The 24,674-nt window shown below is 28.6% G+C and overlaps 1 protein-coding gene across 1 annotated transcript in view; it reads left to right on the forward strand.

Moving 5' to 3' along the window:
- LOC129961069 (uncharacterized protein DDB_G0284459-like) overlaps positions 1–18,426 on the forward strand; it is a 59,280-nt gene extending 40,854 nt beyond the window's left edge. The window contains exons 12-16 of the mRNA XM_056074877.1: positions 31–164; positions 7,351–7,580; positions 8,269–8,579; positions 14,116–14,811; positions 18,124–18,426. Of these exons, the coding sequence (XP_055930852.1) occupies positions 31–164; positions 7,351–7,580; positions 8,269–8,579; positions 14,116–14,811; positions 18,124–18,234 (1,482 nt within the window). The 3' untranslated portion in view covers positions 18,235–18,426. The remainder of the gene's footprint in view (positions 1–30; positions 165–7,350; positions 7,581–8,268; positions 8,580–14,115; positions 14,812–18,123) is intronic.
- The last annotated feature ends 6,248 nt before the right edge of the window (positions 18,427–24,674 follow it).

Raw genomic sequence — 24,674 nt, forward strand, 5'->3', positions numbered from 1 at the left:
AAAAAAAAAAAAAATGTCATCCTTTTTTAGACACGTTTCGTTGACTGGCAGGCAGGTGCTTTGGACAGTACATACTTCATGGCACGACTAAAGGAGTTGGAGCAGTACATCCAGCATTATGAAATGAGTGTTATTTCTGGTGATTGGACATGCAAGTGGGACAGGTACGGAAACATTTCATCTTTCTGCAATTGCCATCTGTTTAAACTGAACTCTTCTGAACTCCAGAATGTGAAAAATTACAAATTACTACTGGGCTGTATATTTGCTATAGGTTGAGACAAGTCTTTTATTTTAACTTTCTTTTTCGCCTCATGTTAATAAATAAAAGAAATGTGTAGCAAATGTTAAACTGTCTCTAGAATTCGTTTTTAAGCTTGGATTTTGAAGTCAGCTGAGCACTAGATACACATCATTTTCAGAAGACAAGCTTCTACTCTTCTGGAGTGTGATTCCATAGTTAATTCTCTTTCAGGTAAGTGATTGCATAGCCTTTTTCAAAGTTTGTTTTTTTATATTATTTATAACTGCTTACTTTTTTCCTATATCTTATGATTTTTAATTTCAAATTATCTTTTTTGAAAAAAAAAAAAAAAAATGTTTGGCCTTGTTGTTGTTTCGATTTTTTATGTAGTTTATCATTTCTGCTGAAAAAAAAATTTGAAGTGTAGCTAAAATAAAAGCATTTTATCAGGATGTATTATTTTATGAACTAATACTAATATTAGCATTATTTCACAAGGTTTTTTACATTAAAGTCTTTAAAAAAAGAAACTGAATATGGAAATAAGAAATGAAACTGAATTTTTTGGCAAAACTTTTTCTTATTGTATCTTATTAATCAAATTGCAATATTGATAGGATATTATATATTATTGGTAATGCTCTCCAGTAGCTATGAATGAATAAAAAGTGCTTCCTTTTCATTTAAAAGTAGTTAACCATATTTGTATATCAAAGAAAAAGAAACTGTTTTCCACTTTCATATTTTCATTGTTAAATGACCATAGGCTTTTATCTTTACTCCTGAAGACTATTAATATTAAAAGTTAACTTTTCTGAAATGCCTAGCCTTTTATAACATGTACAATATGTGCTGCAGTTATAAAATTCTTTGAAGTTCTGTGAATGAACAAGTGTCTGAAGAAGGTAAACATTTTTTTATTTCTTCAGCAAGATTTAGGATTTCTACTTTTTGATATTTCTGTTGTGTTATTTAGGTGTGATGAAACATGATGATGCTTATGGGAAAACAGGTGTTCTTCATGTTATTATAGGTATTTTTATTCTTTCACTCAACCACTGTTCCATTAGGCCATTCTTTGTGATTCTTTAATAAAACATTTTTTTTATGTGATGTAATTCACTTCGTTTTAAACTGTAATTTAAAGTGAAAGAACTTATTTTTTCCCCTCTTGAGTTACTAACCATTGTAATTTAATATACCAAAAATTTTCCATCCTTGTGTAATATATATATAATGCTGTAAAATCTTTTGGGTGTGTTCTTTCATTAAGTTATATAAATATTGTAATTAAGAACTTCCATAATTAATGCTAAAGAATGCTTATTAAATGAATAACAGTGCTTTAAATCTGCTTTCACTACTTTTTTTTTTTTTTCCCTTTTCTTTTTACATCATGGTAGGATGAAACTGATTCAATATTTAAAAAAAATTAATTCCAGCAGATAAACATAAATGTTTAAATAAATTATTAACGGCATGCAAATAAAATTCTTCACAAATGTATGCTCAATTCAAAAATGTATATTAAAAAATATTCTTTCAGTGTGACTTTTCTTCTAAGTTTTTATATTATTACATATTTTTTTCATGTATTCCATTTATTATCACTGGTAAATGCACAAATCTTTTTTAAAAATTAGATTAAACACTACTCTGACATTTATTGAGATACAAATACCCATGATGCAAAATAAACACTTTTCAGATGTTTCAAAATTTTCCAATTAAAAAATATTTTTAAAAAAATTATGGAATTGTTTCAAGTGATAACCTGTACAAGCAGTTAATATTCTTGCTTGAAATGATAAACTGTATCATAAGACTCCATTAACTCAAAATTTCAATATAAAAAAAAATGCTATTCACATATTTGCACTTTGGTACCATGTTAAACTGTGAGTTCAAACGAATTGGTCATTACTGGAGTTTGTTTTTAAGTTACAATAGTTTGGTCTACATATATTAGCTTTTATTGCATTTTCATTATTAAAACACATTCATCCCTAACAAACTGAAGCCAACCTATCTTGTATTTATCATATTTTTAACTAGTGTGATGTGGACATTGGAGATGAGGGTGATAGCTCAAGTGTTATCCTCAGCATTTGAGGGCTCATATTGGAGAATGCTGCTCACTACAAACTTCATAGCAAAAATTTTATTGTCAAATTTGTAAAAATTATAATTTAAAACGGTTTAAAAAAAACGTTTTAATTATTTTAAAATCATTTTAAGCAACAACAACAACAACAAAATGCTAACAGAAATCTATCTATGTTATTTTTCTGAACATTTTCTGATCTGCTTTCATAGATATTTAGTTTTTATTTTGGTTCAAAAACATGTGTTGGAAGTCAATTAAATCCTTATTATTTCAAAAGTTTATGTAAAAAATTCTTCACAAGTTTTAATTGACTCTCTTATGCTTAAAATTCTATCAAAAGTATACAGAAAATGTGAGCATATTTTCCCTAAAATGAAGTGCAAAACAAAACAAAAAAAAAAAAAAAACCCTAAGTGAAGTGAGTCTATTTTATTAGTTTTGAAGCAGCTCTTTGAAAAAGTCTACAGTTGCAAAAATATTTGCATCCAATTCAATAGATATGAAAATTGAGCATTCTTTTATCCATTACTATCCAGTTTTCTATATACAATCAACTTAAAACCATTTTTTGAAATTTGAATTTTGACACTTACACTCTGTTGTGCATCAGTTTGCTGGCAAAGTTTTTACTATTCAAAGTTAAATGGATTTATCTAAAAAGAATTCAGTATGTGTCTTACCTATACAATTCGTGCCTTAACTTGAATGTACTTCATATTCCATTGTGACAGTTAATTTTCACATTTCTGATTGTAAAAATTAATCACTCTATAGTTTTAATGTTTTATTTTATGTTTGAAATTCTATATCTTGAGGATCTGTGTTGTGTGGGATGCTATTTTTCATTTGAAAGGCTGAAAATAAATAAGCTTACTTAAAAAATGAACTTGTCATGAAAGAGGTTTTTTTTTTAAAAAAAAAAAAAAAAAAAAGGGTTAAAATGCTCAATTTTCATTTGAAACTTGGTTAATATATGCAAGGTTTAAAAAAAGAAAAGGTTCCTATTTTGTGCATATTCAAAATATGTTGTACATCACAAGCCTTATATATAAACTTTTCTTCAGATAAATTTCTTGCAAAACAGTCCTATTTTGTGCATATTCAAGATATGTTGTACATCACAAGCCTTATATATAAACTCTTCTTCAGATAAATTTCTTGCAAAACAGTCTACATGCAGGCTTTTTTTTTTTTTTTTTAATTTTTAATTTCCTTGCTATAAAAGCTTCAAATGTCTACAGATTATATTACTACATATCTTTTCTCTGTTGATTTTGCCATTATCTATATTTATGTGTATTTGTTGGACTATTTATAAGTGTATATTAAGTATGTACAATACTTTGTTTGCTTATTTTTCTTGGAATTTAAACTTTTGTTTTTTCTTTGCTTGAATTTTATTTATCAGTATAACTTAATGGTAAAGATAGTATTAATGCCTAGAGGAATTGGTTTTTTTTTTATAGAAAGGCTTCATTTAAACTTAATATTCTTTATTAAACAGATATTTGTGAATTAATTATGGAGGAAATTCTTCTAGTCTTTAAAATTATGTGTTACAAAGAGAATAAAAAGATGAAAGACTAATGATTAATTTTGTTTGCTCTTACAATTCACTTAGATTTTTTTTTTTTTTTTTTGTAATTATTATTTACTAATTCTGTAATTATTATTTTGTTCAATTTATTACTTCATTCTTTCAATCTTTTGAATTGGGTTATTTTCATATACACTCTTCATCCTTCGTTTTATACAGTGAACAATTTAATACAACAGTATAATCTTTTTTGCAATGTAGTTTTTATACTTCTGCTTAAAAAATAATGGAAATTCCATAATGCATTAAAACTTTTTAGTTCTTTTTTTATGTGTGTGTTTATTCCATTTGTATGCTTCCTAGATTTGAAATTGTTTTCTTCTCTGTTTAGGTAAGAGATCAAAAACAATAGAAACAAGTTTCTAGTGGTGGTAATCCTGCTACAAAACTTTCCTCTCAATGATATATATCCTGCTAACTGATAAGAGTGTCTGCGGCGAGAAGACTAAATTCTATGGAATGTTGAACAGGATAATAGTTCATTATGCTAATATGTTCTTCTTATTTTTGAAATCACATATTTAAAATTCTCTTTAGATTAAGTTGATTTTGTATTATTACAGTTCAAGTCACTATCTTTGTTATTTTATGCTTTTCTCCTATTTAATTCTAAGGATATAATTTATGAAGTGTTCCTGCTGGAGTTTTTACTAGATATTTTTAATTCAAGTCATTTGCTTTGAACATAAAAGTATTGAATATTTCGTTTTTCTCATTAAGGAATCAAGCATTTCAAAATTTTGAAAACTTTTTTGGTTCTGTAATTTTTGTTATTTTACTGTTTCAAAAATTCTTTGCTAGGCACCTCAGTTCATATATTGGACCAGGTATAATAACGTGATAGTTTAAAAATGTTTTGAGATAAATTATTGCTTTTTTTCCATGCTTGAAAACTTAATTTTAATGAAGTTTCCCATCTCTATCCATATTGAAATTCTAAACTAAACCTAATACTAATATTTTAAATCCTAAACTATTGTAGTTGTTTCTATTTTTATTTCTATTAGATTGATTAATTTTTAACATATTATTAATATTTCATAAAAGTCTTCGTTCAAAATCCCCTTTTTTATAAAAAAAAATGTGAAAAAATTAAAATATTCCTTTATTCTTCAGCTGTCGTTATTTGATTGTTTATATTTCTAATAACTGAAATGTAATTGGCTACCAAAGATATATTACTGTATTAAACTCAATTAAAAATATTTAAGTGTTTCATATCGAAAATTAAAATTTAGGGCATTGAAATGTTAACAAACTGTGGGAATGCATTTTTTTTTTAAACTGTGGGAACGCAACTTTTTTAAAAAATTTAATTTATAATATATCCTGCAATGCTGTTATATTTCAATAAAAGATTGCAGCGGTATTAAATTAAAATTTTTGATATTTTTTGAAAGATATATACGCTTATATTCAGTAATTTTTAAAAGGACATAATGTCAGCTGTTTTGTTTTGATGAGAAGATGGTTGAACTACTTACCTGTTGTATAGTTTGGAAAGGCCGATACTTTCCGACTTTGTATATGTTGTTTACAAAAGTATTGGAAGAAAATTCTTTCTCTTTATTTATCTGTTTCTGTCAATAATGACCTGGTATCATGCATATATAAGCATTTCATTTTCTACTTGTACCTCAAGAGTATAGTGTGTACTAGTGTATTTATCTCGTTTACATTGTGTTTTATTTATGTAAAATTATCGTTTATTGACAGCCTTGAATTTTGAATCCAGAGTTATGATGAATAACATAGTTTTTGATATTGCCTGATAAAATGTGAACTATATACATACAATCTTATGCTCTACATATATACAGTGTTTCAAGGTTTTGGAAATTAGAAATAATGTAAATAAATTTTGTACCATAAATGACAAATATAGCTTTAATTTTATAAAAATTCGTTTGTTTGCAATTTAAACTAGCATGCAATTAATTCATATTTTTATTCTTTTTTCGGAAATCCCCTCCTTTTTTTTTTTTTTTTTTTCTTTTAGAATTTCAAAATTTTATATTTTGTAGGGTGTATTTTGCTTTGATTTTAAAGACTTTTCTTTAATGTTGCCAAGTAGTAAATATGTTTAAATCTAGTAAATCAGAACATTTGTAAGAAAAATTATTTACATGAAATCTGTTTAAGGTAAAATAAAATGTTTCAATTTCATATATTAAAATACTTTTAGCTGGGAAAACGAATTTTAATTTAAGGAGGCCTGGAATTTACGAGCATGGTTAGATGGATGTGTGAAAATGAACAAAATGAATCTCAGCATTTGGAAAACCAGTCATGATTCTGGTTATTTTAAATAATAAAAATAGATCTGTTGAAGGTTTCCTTTTTAGTAAATTAAGTTAAAAATAGGAAAATAAATTAATTGCAGTGGTTATTCGGAATTGTTTTTAATTCTCATTTTTGCTACATTGCTGTCAAAAGATGTTGGCTGATCTTTTCGTTCTTTAAGATTTTATGTAGAATAGCACTCATTGGGCCATTTAGTTGGTTCTGCTTTGCAGCGTATTTATAGAAACAGTATTATTAATCAGCAAATTTCACAGTATTATTCAATATGGTTTAAGAGCTGAAGGTTGTTGATTTGTCTTTGAAGTAGTTTCTAAATTTAATTTTAAGTACTTTGAATCATATTTTCTTATTTAGTGAAGATAAATATTTGTTGAATTGTTAAAATACAGTATTGTCTTCATAGTCCTATTTGATGCAATACACCTATGCCTTCAATTAAACCAGTCATCAAAATTGCGTTTTGTAAACATTTTCTTGGATAGCCTTCACTTTTTTCTACGAATTTTGATTAGTTACTTTAATAAAATTTAAAACAACTTTTCACAAAATAGTAATTTGAGTTCAGATCCAAATATCCACGCTTAATTTAAAGATGAATTCTTAAAATTGTTTTTATTTAAGAAGCGTTTGTTTATGTTACTGTTTATGGATTTCTCATTAAAGTTGTTATTTCTGGTATGTATGAAGAATTATATTTTGAATTTAGTTTTGAATTTTATTGTGCGTTAATATTTTTTATGTAGATTTTCTGCAAGCATTTAAAAATTATTACAACTTGTATAAGAGTATTATGTTTAAGACCACAGTTTGAAAGGTAAGTTAAAATAGAAACTAAACCAGACATGAAAATTTAATAGCTATTTCCCAAACAAATAGGATTGTAGTGAACAACAGTGTAACAGAGGTAGTAATGGATAATGGCTTCATGCATTTCTACGCCATTGAAACTTTAAAGTTCATTTTTAATTGTTTTTTTACATGTTAAATGGAACTTTGTTATTAAGGTCTTTTTCATAATTTTTGCATAAAAAATGTTTGCATGCACATATCTTCATTGTCCAATCTTCATTTTTTCTTCTTTTTATTTTTTACATTCAGGGTAAACAAGAGATATTTTTTTACTAACATCAAAACTCAGAATTCACAATGGACATATCCTGAGGAAATCTGTAATGAAGACAAGCCCTCTTCTGTCCAGCGAAAAGCAGAATCTGCTCCTTTACTAGCTTCTAGTTTCGCGTCAGAGCGAGATGATCTTCAAACAGTTTCATCATCTTCAACAGCACATGAAAATTTTGCCTATAAAAGTTTTGCACCAGAATCAAAAGGTGTTTTTTTTTATATTCTCTATTATATCTGTCATGATTATGTTTAAATCATCTAGTTGCGAAAGTAAATTCCTAGATGATAAGTTCCAAACACTACTTCTAAACATATATTTATGTTAGAAATTCCAGTGTCATTCTATTTTAATTAATTTTAAAAAAAATTTCACTTCATATTAATTATTTATACATATTCTATATTAAACTTGTGCGTAAGAATGAAGTTTGAGAAAAGTGCATTTTCTGTATTCTCATTAAACGAATCTTCTGAATATATGAAATTCAGTTTATTAAATACGAATCTGAAAATATTTTTATTTATATTATGTAGTAATGTAAAAAAACTTTATATATATATATATATATATTTCACTGTTTAGTTAGTTTATTTTTCGTCAGTCATAATTTATATTCTTTTGTAGTTTCAAGCTCTTGCTATATATTTGTCCTAGTTTATCTCTTATTAAAAACTGAATTTGAAACAATTTTTTCATGTTATTTTTAATTGTTCAAGTCTTAAATATATTTGGTTTAAAATTTTATTAAAATTATCCTGACTTTTTTTTTACCCTGACTCTTTTGTTTTCAAATAAAGTACAACATTTAAATGATTTACCTACAGTTTGGAATATCCATCAAATGGTTTGGTAATTAATTTTAGCTAATTACTTTTTAACTGTTATTATTTCAGATAACTCATCTGGTTCAAGATGGATTCTTCAGTGTTCACCCCCACCTCCTCCTCCTGATACACCTCCTCCACTACCTCATACTCCTCCACCTGAAAGTCCTCCTCCACCACCTAAAAGTCCTCCTCCTCAGCCCAAAAGCCATCCTATGCCACCTCCTGATAGTACAGAAACATTGAGAGAACCTGAAGATATGGATATTGAGAACTCAAATGATTCGAGCTCCTTTCTGTTTGTGACTAATAGAAGGATAATTGATGGTAAAGAAAGAGGAGTGGATAATAAAGAAGGATCGACGTATTACGTAAATATGGTATGTTCTTTCAACAAAACTTAATTTCTAGTAATTATTTTTTCCTTCACTTTTCCTCTACATTCTTAAATAAAGTTATATAACTCATAACAGAATGTCACAGTGGGTCATTTTTAATTTCTCATCTGGTTTTTATTTTGAAACATTTTATAGGATAAGTGTACAAATTTTTGTATACAGTTTTATAGCATTTTGTAATAGGCTTGAATTTTACAACAGTTTCTCCATTGAAAAATTCTTGTTTGTTTCATTTTCATTAGTGTCATTTTATTAGTTTAACTAAGTTTGTTGAGTAATTAAATAAGTGGCATTCATTTTAGTGAATATTTCAATCAGTATTCTTATTCAGTCCTATGTAGCAAGAATTCATTAAAATTGTTCTTAGCAAAATCCTAATTATAAAATATTTTGTTCTTTGGGCTCTTAATTTATTGCCATTATATTTTTCATCAGTCACAACAGTATATTATTTATTTTTTAATGAATTAATTTTGAGAAAGATTTTATATTTGTGATTTGTAAAGCGTTGTATGTATATGTTATGTTAAAAGTTATAAAGTGTTTTATGTCTCATGTTATATATATTTTAAACTATGCGGATAGAACTGAAGATGTAGAAGCAATGTGAATAATATCACAAATCGGAAAATAAAAATTAATAAAAAAAAAACCTTTAATGGTAAATTCAATATATATATATATATATATATATATATATATATATATATATATATATATATATATATATATATATATATAATGTTTATCTATCTAGAAAATTGTAAAGTTTCCAATTTTTTTTTTTTTCTTCAATTAGTTTAGGTTGTGTAAAATATATCACTTATTAAAGTTACTTAAAAAGATTTGTGTTAAAATATATATTTATATAAAATTTTAAACTCAAATTCGGAATTGTTTTTAATTCTTATTGTTTATTTATTTATTGAAAAACTGATATTTGTTCCAAGTTTCATCATCATATTCCTTTAGTACCACAAAATACAATATTTTTTTAATACTTATATTTAACCCTTTGCACTCGGATGGTGCCTGTCACTCACCATTCAAGATGGTGCACCATTTTGACATTTTATTTATTTATTTTTCAATCTTGATTGTTAAAAAACGCCTACAGAATGGTAAAAAGATGTAGATTAATTTTTCAGGGAAGTTCAACTTAAAACGATTATATATATTTATTTTTCCGAGCAATACACAAGCCCTTAGATTAGGTGAATAATTTTGCATTGAATTAGTTTTCCGAATGCAAAGGGTTAAACCCTATTAAGTTTTAACTCTTATCACATGCCTATCTTTTCATATTATTTTTATTGCTGATATTGCATTAAACACCAGGAATATCTTGGCATTTTTACAAATTTTCAAATTATTTCAGTTACTTTCCCTAGGCATCGTATATTATACATGGGCATTCTCTAGAGTGACAATTGCTGTTTAGATAAAGTATGAAAAGAGGTCTTCGATGGCTTTTATTTAAAATACATACATTTTACAAAAATACAAATGTTGAATTAAACAAAAAAGTGTTATTAAATATTTTTATTCAGAATGCATAAAGGAAACTGGAAATTTACAGAACAAAGTTTTTGCTTTCCTTATTAAAGAAAACAAAATAAAATGCAAACAAACATGTTGCATCAAGAAAGAAGTTATTATTTTTTTCTAAAAAGTAATTGACAGTGTATTTCTTACTTCGCTAGGTTGTCATTTGGCATTCTATTATATGCCTAGGAAATATATGAAATGTTTTTGTATTTTGCTAAAAAGTGCCCAAGGATACTATAAAATGTTTCAAACTTTATCAATTTCTTATTCATTTATAATTAACATAAAGTAAGCTTAAATAATTTTTGTAACAATTTTGTTTTGTGGATCTAAATATTTTTTTAGTTTCAATATGTATGTATTCAAATTGTATGATTCTATGTTCCCTGCAATGAAATTAAGCATTGTAAATTTTATCTTAAAAGGAGTTTAATATTTTTCATTCTTTTTTCTGTAATAAATTTTGAATTGTGGAGGTATTACATTCTTTTATAATGAAATGAGTTGCGCTAAAAGGTCAGCCATATGAGTTAGAACAGGTTTCGGCATCAGTTAGGTGCTTTCAATGGTGTAAGTGGAGTAGGAATTGAGTATTTACGGAACTGTAGCCAGAGCTGGCCTTCTCTATGAAGGGCCCTGGGTGCAAGAAACTATTTGAGGTCCTAAATTTTTTGAAAAATAAAAAAAATTACAAATACAAACGCATATTACGATTACATGTTTATTTAATGTGTGATTTTGTTTTTGCTATTAATTTCTTCAGGGAAATGACAATATTGTAAACTATACTATTAAACATAAGAATAAATGCCATTTCTTGTATTGAATCCAAATGACTTTTAGCTTCGGATACTCCTGTATTGTTGTTATTTGCATCAATAAATTCTTCTAGAACATTACAAATTTTTTCAAACTGTATATTCACTGCTTTAATCGAATATATTTTGGCTTCCCAGCGAATGTCACATAATGGTTTAAGAGTAATGTTTAAATATAATTTATAATTTTTTATATATATAATTTTATTTTTATATATATATATATATTGTAGATGCAGAAAATAAACTATATAAACGCTGCAATATCCAAAAAAAAATTACAATATATACTGCTGGAAGCGGCATCACAAATTAATTTATTTAAAGAGCATCATAAGCAAAGCACATAAATTGCACGAGGGTTTAGAGCAATTATTCTAGATTGTACACTTTTATATTTCCTTTTCATGTCGCTACCGTTGTCGTATGTCTGTCCCTACAATTCATAATATCTAAATAAAGCTCACTTAATATTTCCAATAGAGCTTTTGCTAGTCCTTCTCCAGTCACATCAGTTACTTCAATAACTCTATAAATGACTCATTTATACTTAATCGTCTCTCTTCAAAACTTATATACCTTATAAAGACTGAAATTTGTTTTTTATGGAAAATTTCGAAAGTAGAATCCATTTAGATACTGTAATACGTGGCTTCTTTTGTATTGTCTTTAATTTTGTTAAGAACTTCATTTCCTAACGCAGGAATAATTTATTCTTGTGATGTATGTGCTAAATAATGCACAATTCTAATTTTGGAATGTTTCATTTTGTTTATATGATCCATAAGCATAGTCGTATTTACTAAATAATTCGATGAAACTTTAAAAAAAAAAAAAAAAATTATTATTAGGCGTTCCTATTATTTCATGGTTTCCTCGAAGTGGAAGATTATTACACTCTAAAAACAGAACCACATCTACAATTCTTTGAAATAGTAATTTAAGTCTTCTGTTTCCTTATTTATATTAACTTGATTTGTTTATCAATAATCGAATTTACTTATTTCAGTAATTCTTTCCAAGCAATAAATGAATTAAGTGGAAATCAAACGCTCATGATTTTCAATTACAGTTAACAACTTTTTCCGGTTATTATAACCACCTATAAATAATATGGATTTTTCATTTTCTCTGGAAAATAATGTATAGCAAAAACCGAATACCGAGTCTTGTGTTTTTGATTGCATCAACCAGCTGTGAAACTGCATTTCACCATTTGGTTCTTTTTTTTAAAAAGTAGTAAATAGGGGAAAATGATCTACCTTCAGCATTCTTAACAAAATCTGTTTTGTGTTATACAGGTCTGTTTTTAATGCAAAAAATTTTAAACTTATTAGTAATAATGTTTGGTCATAAACCTGAATCACTTATATGCACTTGATCACATTCGTTATTTTTTTATTCAATAATATTTGCATAAGCATACAGTTCTTCAAAGATTTTCACAGTTTCTACACTTTCATTGCAAAATTGCGTACTTTGTGCGGAACTTTCTTTATTAATTGACGTTTGAATTGTAACTTCTGAAGTTGAAGCAATTTCATTGGCAGAATTACTTCGTAGACAAGAAAACAGATCTATTCATGACTTTTTGGAATCGAGTCTTTACACCCAGAGGGATACTTTCTTGGCATGACAAGATTGGATATATCAATATTAAGTATTTTATAGTATGAATTATCAAAGTAGTGTATGCAATTTAATCTAGTAGGTGAGGTAAATAACCGTACTTTATAATATGTTGCACCCTTGCACTCAACTGTAATATATCTGCAAACTTCAAAACCCATCGATTGTTCCAGTTAAATTTTTTCCTCTCGTCTTTCCATCTCGCCATTACTGTTCAGAATATTATTTTAGTTTTTGATCATGTTGGAACTTCCTCAATCGTGGGGCACCGGTGCATTGCATCTGCCGCACCCCCCCCCCGCCCCTCCCTCCTCCTGCCCTTGAATGTAACCTATGTTTTTAATACGTTTGAACTTCTGCCATTTTAGCGCAGATACAGTGAAATTCTCTGTATTTTATTAACTTATTAATTTGCTCAACCAATTTAATTCGGACTTTAACAATAGAATTTACTTTAATCGGTTTATTAAGTGGTTATTAAATATCTACACATATTTTAGCTACTTATATAATATCTTATATTGATTATTTGTACTTATTTTTAAAATTTTTGTATGGTAAGCGATTATTTAAGAAACTAGGAGCATTAATTTGAAAAAGTCGATCTAGAATATTTATAACATAAAAATTTTATGAATTGCGTAAGTTACTAAAATTTGACTTCCATTTATGTACTTTTTTTTTTTTTTTTTTTTTTTTTTTTTTTTTGTAAAAAAATGTGTTATGTTTTAGTTTAAAATTTTTATTACACTTAGGTGTAATAAATATTTGTAAAGCAAGTTCTATTGGATTGGAGTTAACAAAGCAAAGTTTGTTTTGATTGAGAAATTTAAATAATATAGATATTATGGATGCTTTAATTTCTTTCAATTTGGATAATTTAACTGATTAATCTTTTTTATGTATCACAAGAAGCTCATATATTTTAAACAAACGCTGAAGAAAGGAAGAGGAATCAGAAAGTCGTTTAAACTACTGAAATGTTATTAAAACAAGTATTGCCTAGGGAAGCATTAACTGCAGCCACTGAAAATTTTTAACATATTTTATAAGTATTCTTTGTTTAATTTGTTTTCTCGGGGAGTTTTTATTACTTTAGATTAATTTCAAGGAAAATTAATGATATGTATGCCATATTAAATTTTGAAAAAGTATTTATTGATTGTAATGTTATGAAAAGGGTTTTTATAAAAGTAAGCCTAAAACGAACTTAACAAAAATTATCAATAATTATTAATAATAATTATTATTGCTAAATTAATTTAGTTTTTTTACATGTACGTAAGGAAATATAGCTTTTAGTATATTTTCGATTTTATGAAATATTTTTATAAATAAAATAAAAAATTGTGAAGGCATGGAAGGAATAGTTATTATTATTATTATTATTATTATTATGTAGGATTGAAAGGAGTATCTGAGTGTATATGTATAAGTACATGATTATGATAGTAAATATTTTTTTACTTTCAAAAATTCATCACATTATATTAGTATATAGAATTAATTTGCTTTATTTTCAGCCGGATGGGGAATTAAAAAAGAATTCTACTTCCTATGCCAGTTATGTTAGATTGATTGAAGATCTGTCTACAACAAAAGGAGGCTATGATTATTTAATGAATCTTTCCAAGTCATCCCGATCAAGACCTTATTCTCTTGATAATTCTGAGGTTAATAGTGTGCATTGGTCTCGGCCATCTTGTAATTCTCAAGAAAAAATTGATCTGAATTCAGCTGGCAGTAAATCAACAATTACAGAAATTCCAGCAAATCTGACATCAGTAATTACAGAAATTCCAGCAAATCTGACATCAGCAATTACAGAAATTCCAGCGAATTTAACATCAACAATTACGGAAGTTCCAGCTAATTTAACATCAGCAATTACAGAAGCTCCAGCTAATTTAACATCAGCAATTACAGAAGCTCCAGCTAATCTAACATTAGTTACAGAAGTTCCAGCTAATCTAACATCGGCTGTGATAGCAGTTCCAACGAATCTAACATCAGCAATAACAGAAGTTTCACTGAATCTAACATCTGCAATAACAGAAGTTTCACTGAATCTAACATCAGCAATAACAGAAGTGCCCGCAAATCTAACATCAATAATTACAGAAGTTCCTGCAAATCTAATTGAAGAAAAAAATTCTGATACATTGCATCTTAAAATAACTAAACCAGGGAGTGCAGTATCAAAGAAAGAAAAAAAGAAGGTAAATATTTCTCATTTAATATATATATAATACGTTTTTCGCCTTAGTTTTAACTTTGAATGACTTCTTTTAAAGTTTCTAATGATAATTATACTGTCACCTCCAGCTTTCATTTACAAATTTATAAAAATTCATCTTGATATAATTGTTGTATTTACTATTTCAGTGGGATCTAGTGCAGCTTACGTTTACCTACATAAAAATTATTTTGCTTAAACTATCTTTACGATAATTCAAAAATTGTGTAAATGTTAGTGTGCTATTTCACTGTTTATTTACGGATTTAATATTTTATAAAAATATTGCGAATTCTCTTCTGTAAACAAATACCACATCACTGTACTTGCACTCTTTAGCATATATATTCATATCTTTTTCTATATAAAATAACCTGGAATACTGTCTGCATTTGGAAATGTTTTAATATTAAAAGGTAAACGGATTTTATATAGTTCAGTTCGAAGAATAGTATAATTCTTTCGTTTACATCAGGTATATTTATATTTTTATCATATGTAATTTTAGTACAGTTCTACGATTGCGAGATAATCAGATTATGTTTGGTGTTGTTGTTTCTTATGCACTTGCCATGGACAAGCCCGCTGTTACGAAGACAGCGATTTTAAGCCGGTGGGGGAGCGTCTATTGTTTTTTTAGTAGCGGCAACTAGGGCCAAGAGTACGACTTAGCTACTCATGCATCACTCATTCGCTTGCACAGCCCCTTTTTATGGGAAGGCACATTCACACATCTCACAGATAGAACAACGGAAGAACAACCATGCCGAAACCGGGACTCGAACCCAGGACGCCCAGATCAAGGGGAAGACGCGCTATCCCTATGCCAGGACGCCGGCACATTTCAATAGTTTTCAGAATCATTATTTTCAAAGTTTTTGTTATATTTGTAAAGAAATTAGAAATGAAAATAAGAGTGATCATTTATAAAATAGCATACTCAAATTGGTCCAATAAGGATCAAAATATAGTTTTTTCGATTTTGAGATATGAACTGAAGTTTTCAACTTTATCTTTCTCCTTTTTGAGCCCTTGCACTTTGTCCCAAAAGTTTATATAATCTTGTATTTTGCCGATATTTTTTATTGTATAGATTGTATAAATACGTTGTGTCTATTATATTGAAAATGCAGCAGTTTTACCTCTTTATTTACCAATTTTATTATGTTTGAAACTTGTTAGTTCCTTCTGCTTACAGTAATCTTCCATTGTTAGATCAGAGGATTTTATTCTTAGTCTATCGCCATTGAGTACTATGTTGAGGATCACATTTCTTTTTTTAAATTGCTGATATTCCTTTTATTCTTGTAAAGACTCTTATTAATATCTTTAATTTTACTGCTGATTCTGGGTTATTATTGCTAGAAATCTTTAAATTCAATATTCTTTTTTCTTTAATGAGTATATTTGAAAATTGAAACCACAGTTTCAATATTGATTAGAGTTCGTCAACAAAGTATCTAAATGGTGTTCATTATGCCAAAAAAAATTTATTATTATTATTATACAATAGAACTGCAAATGTGAATCCCTGTAGAAATATGCCCTTTCTAAATGTGTAAAATATTTTTTTTTTCATGCAATAATTATACAAAATATATAGAACAAATTTTTGGATATATTCGAATTGTATGGTTTTTCCAGAAGTATTTCAAATCTATTTCAATAGTTCAGACAACACATGGTATTAAATTCTAATGAAGATTTTTTTTTTTATCATTGTTAAAACTCTATATTACATTGGTGCTTATAAATTAAGGGGCAACAACATTTTCTAACAGAAAAATTGTAGCAATTTTTTGGTGTTGAAAGCACAAAAATCAAATACATAGAAACATATACCAAAAATATAATGGAAAGATAAGAAATTTGTAGAAATATACATGGTGCAAATGAAAACACCAGTTTAATTTTTGGAGGGCTAAGAAGATAGATTACAATTTTTTTAATGCAACTTTAGTAAGATAAGTATCGATTTATCATTATAATGCATACAAAGCATCTCCCGACCTTTGAGACTTTGATGTAAATTCTGTCTCTTCTCTTTAAGCCCTGGAACAATATTTGTTTGATTAAGCAGTTGTGGATTGTGCTATATGCCACCCAAATACATCCTGTAATTGTTTAATGAGATATAAGTCTAAAGAGTTCACAAGCCTTTTTATTCAGTACATCTTCTCACTTTCAAGTAGATCTTATAGGTGTGCTTCATTAGGATATTGAACACTATTATCCATAAAGATGTAATAAATTCCAATAATAGCTCTAAAATAGTGTTATTAAAATAATATCCTAGTTATAAGTTTATGTATTCACAGTCCCCTTTGTAATATACAAGTGTGTGGCCATTCTACATTACTCCTTCTCACATCATAACATTATGATTTCTGTAATGGTCAGCATACAATGTATTGGTGGAAAAATAGGAAATTCCGGATTCACACTAAAATGTACCAGCATCTTGAATCATTTACAGAATTTTACCTTCTTCTGTGAATAACTCCCCGTTTTCCAATGCTGATCAATCCAGGTGACGTCTTCTCGACTCTGGTCATCTCTTTGTAGGAAGTACTGACAGGAATACACAGAAATCAACACAGTTTAACTTTTTAATCTCCTTCAGGTGTGATATTTGGTGCCCATGCTTGTCTGAATCAACTTTGTTGATTTCATGGCAATTATTTAACGATTCCCATTAAGTATAATTTGTATATAGCGATCATCATTTATAGTAGATTGACCAGAACTATAATATCTACTAATTGTTGCAATTCGTAAAAAATTTTTCGACAACCATCTCGTATCCCACTTGTCAGTTCTAAATTCATGAATGTCTCTGAACAGTCTTCTGATTTATTCAGACTATTTCTTTGAAGAAAATTTACTTGATGTGTCCTTTGATTGCTATTATTTGTTACATGGAGAGGGAAAATATAAATTACGTGGACAATATCTGCACAATATATTTTTCATGTTGCGCTGATTCACTTTTTATCCTGATCTGTGACTTAACATTCCTGCTATGAAGTTCATCAACCAGTCATTAAAATCCATTTTCCCTATAATTTACCTTGGCGAACAAAAATTAGCATTTTGGGCCCCTCCCCTAAATTGACGAACATCGGTACATTTATTTGCTGCGCTGATGTTTGTATTGATGTTTTCAACCCTACAAGAGCTACGTTTTTGAACTAAAATTATGTAATTCTTATTGGTGGTTTTTATTTTTTTAATTCTTTACAGTTAATTACTTGTTGAAATAAAATGTAGTCACATTTGATTTTATTCCTCCTAGGCAAAAATACAACTTGGTCTTGGATTGAAGAAAAAGAACTTACCATCTCTTGTTGAAAAATGGCAAAAAATTAAAGAAGAACAAATCAGAGAAGATAGCATTAATGATTGAAAAAGTATAAATTCATTTTAAATCTTGGTTAACATATTTTCAGTAAATTTTTCTGTGGTATAAAGTGAACAGTTTTGAAGAATATTCGAAGTTCACTACTGTCAGGTATAAAAACCATTTTCTCATTGTTTGTAAATAAAAAGAGGAAGCAATAAGTAACTACAAATAAAGCTATTTTCATTTTTTTCGAAATGAACATATTTTAAATTATTTCATATCATTTTAACACTCTTATTAATACTCTTTAATAGTTTGTCCTGAATTATGAAGGTTTTTTTGTTTGTTTCTTTGTTTTTAATCCTAGATGTTCTAGCAAAACTAGACCATCTCCATGAATCCAAAAATCTTGAAAAAGTCAAAAGAATTATTCATGGCAGTATTAAAGATGCAACTTCAATTGGTCTGAAGAACTGGGGCACTTTATAGAAAAGTTTGATTTAGCCCCAAGTACCTGCTTGCTTTAGCTGGACAAAGTGGAATGACTTTTACATGTTGGGTATTAGGAGTATACAATAGGGTGAAACGAAAATGGCTTTTTTTTCTTCTAAGATTTTAGTTTGATAATAGTGCGGAAAAGCTGCCTTTTAGGTTCAACAACGATTTTTTAAAATTTGATTTCAATATTACATTATCTTGAGGTGCCGCAAACAGCTTGAAATTTGTAAAAAAAATTGAAAAAAATGGAAATTTTTAAAATGAGCTTTTAAAAAATTTTCTAAAATTTTAGTTTGGTAATAGTGTGGGAAAGTTACCTTTTAGGTTCAAAAACAATTTTTTAAAATTTGGTTGCAATTGATTGAAAAATATAAACTTTAATAAAATATTTTTATGATTTTTTTGTCATATAATGTTACAAAAGATGAGTTTAAATACATATATAAGCATTAGAATTGGGGAAAATTCTTAATTACCAAGTATAATAATAATAAATAAAAAATTATGTCAAATTTTGCGTTTCTTACTTCTGTATCCTTAATGATTACAAATGTTACAGCTGCAAAATGTTTGTTTCTAATTCATTGCCACTAGGGATTGCAATACCGAATACCGGTATTTTGAGCCATTTGTACAATTCTGTAATACCGGTATTCACAAGTTTAAATACCATTTTTTCGATATTTACTAGAAATTTTTTTAATTGTGTCCACTATATGTTCAGGGATCGCCAACATAGTAAAACAGTATACATTTTTGTTTTTATGTCTCCCTAACGAGCGAAATTAATTAGACTGTGAATACAAAGTTGCATCGTACAATCAAGAGAAGTGATAAAATACTATGTGAATCATCCAAGGAGGCTGGTCAAAACTATCCTATTACAGCTCCGAGCGATACTGCACACGCGCAGGATTCGTAGTCTGATATTCGTATCTGTGAAAATAAGGTTGTAGTTGTGAAGAAAGTGCGTAATATTTCGATATTTTTTAAACTGATGAGTTTGTTATTCACATTGTATTTGCATATCATACTTTAGGGTTCAAAATATTTTTCAGATTTATTATATAACCTGAGACCTTTATAAGATAAGTAATAACCCATAATAAGGAATAAGAATAACTTTAAAGGGCATAAAAAATCAGTTGATAATACTTCAGTTTGGTTTCATTATTTATATGATGAAAAGAGTATGGTGGCGCAATGTAAAAAATGTTCAATCCTTCTCTGAAGCAATTTTGAGGTTATGTCTAATATAACAGTAGCACTAGATTCGTATGTAGTGAGTTCAACTTCAAGCAAATCACTAAATTTCCCAAAAATAGAACACTCCGATATTTGTCTTGTTTTCACTAAATTAGACTGAACAATTTTTACTCACAGCAAAGTGCACAAACTAACAAATCGGTAACGTTAATCAGTTACACAATAGACGGAGCGGAGACGCTAACTTAACTGAACTCGGCAAAGCTGCTGATTTGAAACCAGTTCTGTCTTTGTCACCGGACGCAAATAAATCTTCGCATTATCTCAATAATAACCGCTCCGACGACGACTCAGTGCCATATCCGTGCAATAGTAAAACTGTTTTTATACTTTTATTCATATGACAACACCTATTTAAAGTTTTTTATTTCATAATCGTGGCACGTGAAAATCCTTGAAAAAGTTACAACAAGTGTATTTTTATGAAAATTTTAACTTCCTTGCGGCACCTCAAGAGGTATTCTAGTATTCTTTATAATTTTTGTTTATCTTATCTGCACCAAAAGGTACAGATAAGATTTCCGCGCTATTAACATTAAAAAACGATTTTTTCGTTCCACCCTAGTATATAGTACTGGTATACTTCGCTCATTCCACTCAGTGAATCAGGAAGTTGTATCAAGTAAAATAATTTATAATTTACTTTAAAAGTAATTTTGGCCATTGTTTTTAGGTTTGAAATAAAGAGTTTTCACTTAAAACTCCAGCCATTTTTAGGAGCTCAAGTATTTATTTTCATTGGAATTGTTCTTTTATTTTAATACAAATTAATGTGTTACAATTTCTAAGGAAGATATCAAAATAACCTTTTCTATTGAATGTGCCCAAAAGAAATTTCAATTACGCACTTAAAAAAGCAAATGAAATAGTTAAAAACTTCTCAAGGTTATTGCTTGAAGCAAAGATAGTAATATAAGAACTAATGAGGAAGTATCACTTACATTTTCACCATGTAGAAAATTTTATTAAAATATTATAGAAGTATACATATTAGTACACTCAATGGAGGGGGGGGGGAAGACATATACTGATTCAAGTATTTTCTGTATAAGATCTGTTGATAAGATCTTTGTAAATGGTATGCTCATGAAAGTAAAATATGAATGCAATTTCCATAATAAACAATGATGTTAAACGTAAGATTTGATCATAATTATATAATGTATTGTAAAAGTACAATATAAAAGGCATTAATTTATTTATCGTTCTTAGATTTGTAATATTATCTGAATATTGTAAGTATCTAATTTAAAACTTTGTAGTAAATTCTACTGAACAAACTTCCAATAATTTTAAATTTTATACTTGGCCATTTTCTAATACTATGATATTTGATAAAAAAAAAAATATTTTTCACATTTACTTGAATGTCTATTTTAATAATCTGGAACTTTCTGTGTTTTCTCATAAAATGAAATAAATAATGCACAAAAAAAAAGGGGAGAAAATACTAATCTACGGTTTGATAGTATTTTACTTTTTCTGAAATATTAATCTGAATATCTATAATACTATTCTTATCTCCTGGCTTATTTACTTATCTTTTCAGTCTTTAAATATTCCTAGGACCATATGATAAATATTGTAAAGATTTTATACTAATTGTGATAATAAAACTGAGCTTTTTAATTTGTATTTTGGCTACGTTTACTGATAATTTCATTTAAAACACTGTTGGTATTCTTCGAAATCGGTAGCCAATTTTTAATTAAGTTTCTTTACTGAAGGATACTGGTTATGATTATATATACTAATATTTATAATTAAATTATCCGTGAAACTGAATTACATGTTGTGTTGTTCAAATTTGAAAGTCTAATTTATGTCTCTTAAAAGTGGAAATTTAAATTGGGAAAATTTTGCTATATTACGGTTTTGTTATGCCTGCATTTCCTTTACACAGTACGCAGGATGTTAACTTCATCTGGTATGCTCTTTTGAAGGGTTCTCAGCTAAAGTACGTAAAATTTGAATAACGCAATTTTGTATTGTGTATTGTTAACTTACTTGGTTCAGAGTTTTAAAATATCAGCTCTATAAGACACTCCTGCTAAAAAAATAAGCAAGATACACGAAAATACGAGTTCCACGTGCAAAGCAATGAATTAAAACACAATTTACAAATGAGTAGAGATTACTTTGCCGAATTCAAATGGGTAACCAAAATTACCATAAAACGCAATCCCGTAGTAACACCTTCAAAAGGGTCTTACTGGACGTATGCTTCAATTCGCAAGCAGCGATAATTCTGCGAAATCCGAGATAGCCAAATTGGGAAGCATAAGTAGAAGAAATCATTTGCACGATAAGATGTGTTGGAAGGCTGTCGGTATGTTGCTAGCTAGTGCAAGACAATTTGCTGCTGTCTGAGAGCTAACTATGCCTCAGTAATGCTATCCATAGACAGTGGAAAGATTATGAAAGGAGTCAAAAGGCTAGTAGAAGACATGGGTCTGGACGTCGGAGGACACTACCTGCGCGAGAGCTGTCATCGCAGCTCTCAGCTGATGCAAGAAGGCCCATATCTTGCCAAATTATGTCGCGCCGATTGCATAAAGGCTGACTGTTCGCACTACGACCTGTCGTTTGTGTGTCTTTGTACCTAGCGCACGTCAGAGCGCGGTTACTTTGGACTAATGAACATCATAGCTGGACACTAGAGAAGTGAGGTCAAGTACTCATTACGGATGAGTGTCGATTTAACATCCAGAACGATTCCCGAAGGGCAAAGATATGGGGAGAGGCATGGACGCTATTGAACTTCAAACAATGTCGAATGTGTCAGTTACAGAGGTGACGGTTTACTTGTCTAAGCAGACATAGCAATGGACGCCAAAACCAACTTCCACGTTTTCGCGGGAAATTCCAACACAGCCGTCCGGTACCGCGACGAAATCCTGCACCCTCTTGCGCGCCCCTTTTATCGCTGCAATGAGTACTGACGCAATATTTATAGACGATAACGCCCTCCCCCATAGAGCACGCTTGGTGCTGAGTTACTTGAAGAGTGAATCAAGGTCTGTGGAATGATTTCATTTTATAATATCCAAATAATTCTTAGAAACACTGCAATTTGCTGCAATACATATTATTTATGATAAAGTTACTACATATCTTAAAAATAAATCATGGATTCGTTTAAATATTACAAAATTGATTTTGTTTATTAATTCTTATTTCTTCCCTGAACTTTGCATTATATTTACTTTGAAAAGAGAAATGCATAAATGCCTTCTAATTTGTGTAAAGTAATATCCAAAGATCTGCTTTATTATGCGTGTCATTTTGACGTTACTTTTTTCTCAACCTTTGTTGAAATTCAACGACCCCTCTAAAAGAGTGAAAATCGCGATATTCTGCTTCAGAATTTTACTATATGTCTTCGAAATTAGTGAACCGAAAGGAAAGAAATTCTGCGGAACAGGGTTTTAAGAGCCCAATTGATAAGAGCATAACTATTAATTTATATGTTTGTTTTAATCTTTTGGAGTATTAATTTGTGAAATATTGTTAATTCCCCCAAAATTATATTATGTAGCAATTTAATCTAAGGAAAAAATCGTGCTAATCAATCCATTATATCTCGAAATATGTTGAAAAACTGGAAACATGACTTCCTAATGTTAAATGGATAATTCATTATTTGCATGGCGAAATGCTGTGCACTCGAGTCTATTTAAAATTCAAAATTTTCAGATTAAATTACAATTTGCGCATTATTTTTCAAATAAAGGAGTAAAAATTTTTACATGAAAGCAACCCCTTACAAGTAAAAGAAAGGGGGAAGAGCTGGACATTTTTCTAGGATGGCACAAAATTTCGGTTTTAATGTGCGATGATTAATTAGCTCTTGAAAATGAGCTTCGTTCGCATAATTTTTTGGCGGACCCTGGTGATCACTACCTGATGTACAAAACATATATTTTCAGTAGTTGTTTATAGAAGCCAGATGCTTTTTTTTTTTTTTTTTTTGAAAAAAAAAATTCCAGAGAAAAAACAATGAATTAATAATTTTAAAGGTAATAAAACAAAGTTCAAATGATAAAATTATAACCATACGAGTTTGTGATAGCTACATTAAACTAAATTTTTTAATATAGTCTATTTATTGATTTGATATTCGACCTGGAAAGTGGAGACCGCCAGGTTTGAATGTTAACTGGACGGCATTGGGAACAACCTGAGTGTTTTCATTCCCTCAGGCAATAAATGCTGCAAACATTCCCCCTCCCTTTTCAGATGTCGCGTAGAAAGACGTAGGGTAAGATTAAAATGAAATGATGGAACTTTTATTCAATGAAAAAAATTTCAATGCTTTTATCTAGATATTCGAAAAGTTAAGTTTATGTTCTTGTTTTTCACGTAAAGGTTACTCGATGTATCACTAAGGCGAAGACCTGCGTTTATCTCAGAAGCAACTAACTTTTTTTTTTTTACAAAACACAATGAATGAAGAACAAACTAGGGGATGGAATTCCTCTTGGAAATATTTCAGGACTTTATTTCTACTGGTAAGCTCAATCGGATTTCTTTATCAAGCGAATAAATATCGTTTTATTTAACGCGCAAACCCACCAAGGAATATCCTGTGGTTTACAGATGATCACAACACTGATGTGATCAGCCTTGTTCGCGAAAATTTTTGTCCTTCTGGTATGTCTGCTTTCTTATTCTCCAAATCGCATGTAGGCACAAGAGAAAGCATTTGCATTAGAATGTACTATATTCGAGAGATTGAA

The sequence above is a fragment of the Argiope bruennichi genome, chromosome X2 (assembly GCF_947563725.1).
Source record: "Argiope bruennichi chromosome X2, qqArgBrue1.1, whole genome shotgun sequence".
NCBI classification, from domain to species: domain Eukaryota; kingdom Metazoa; phylum Arthropoda; class Arachnida; order Araneae; family Araneidae; genus Argiope; species Argiope bruennichi.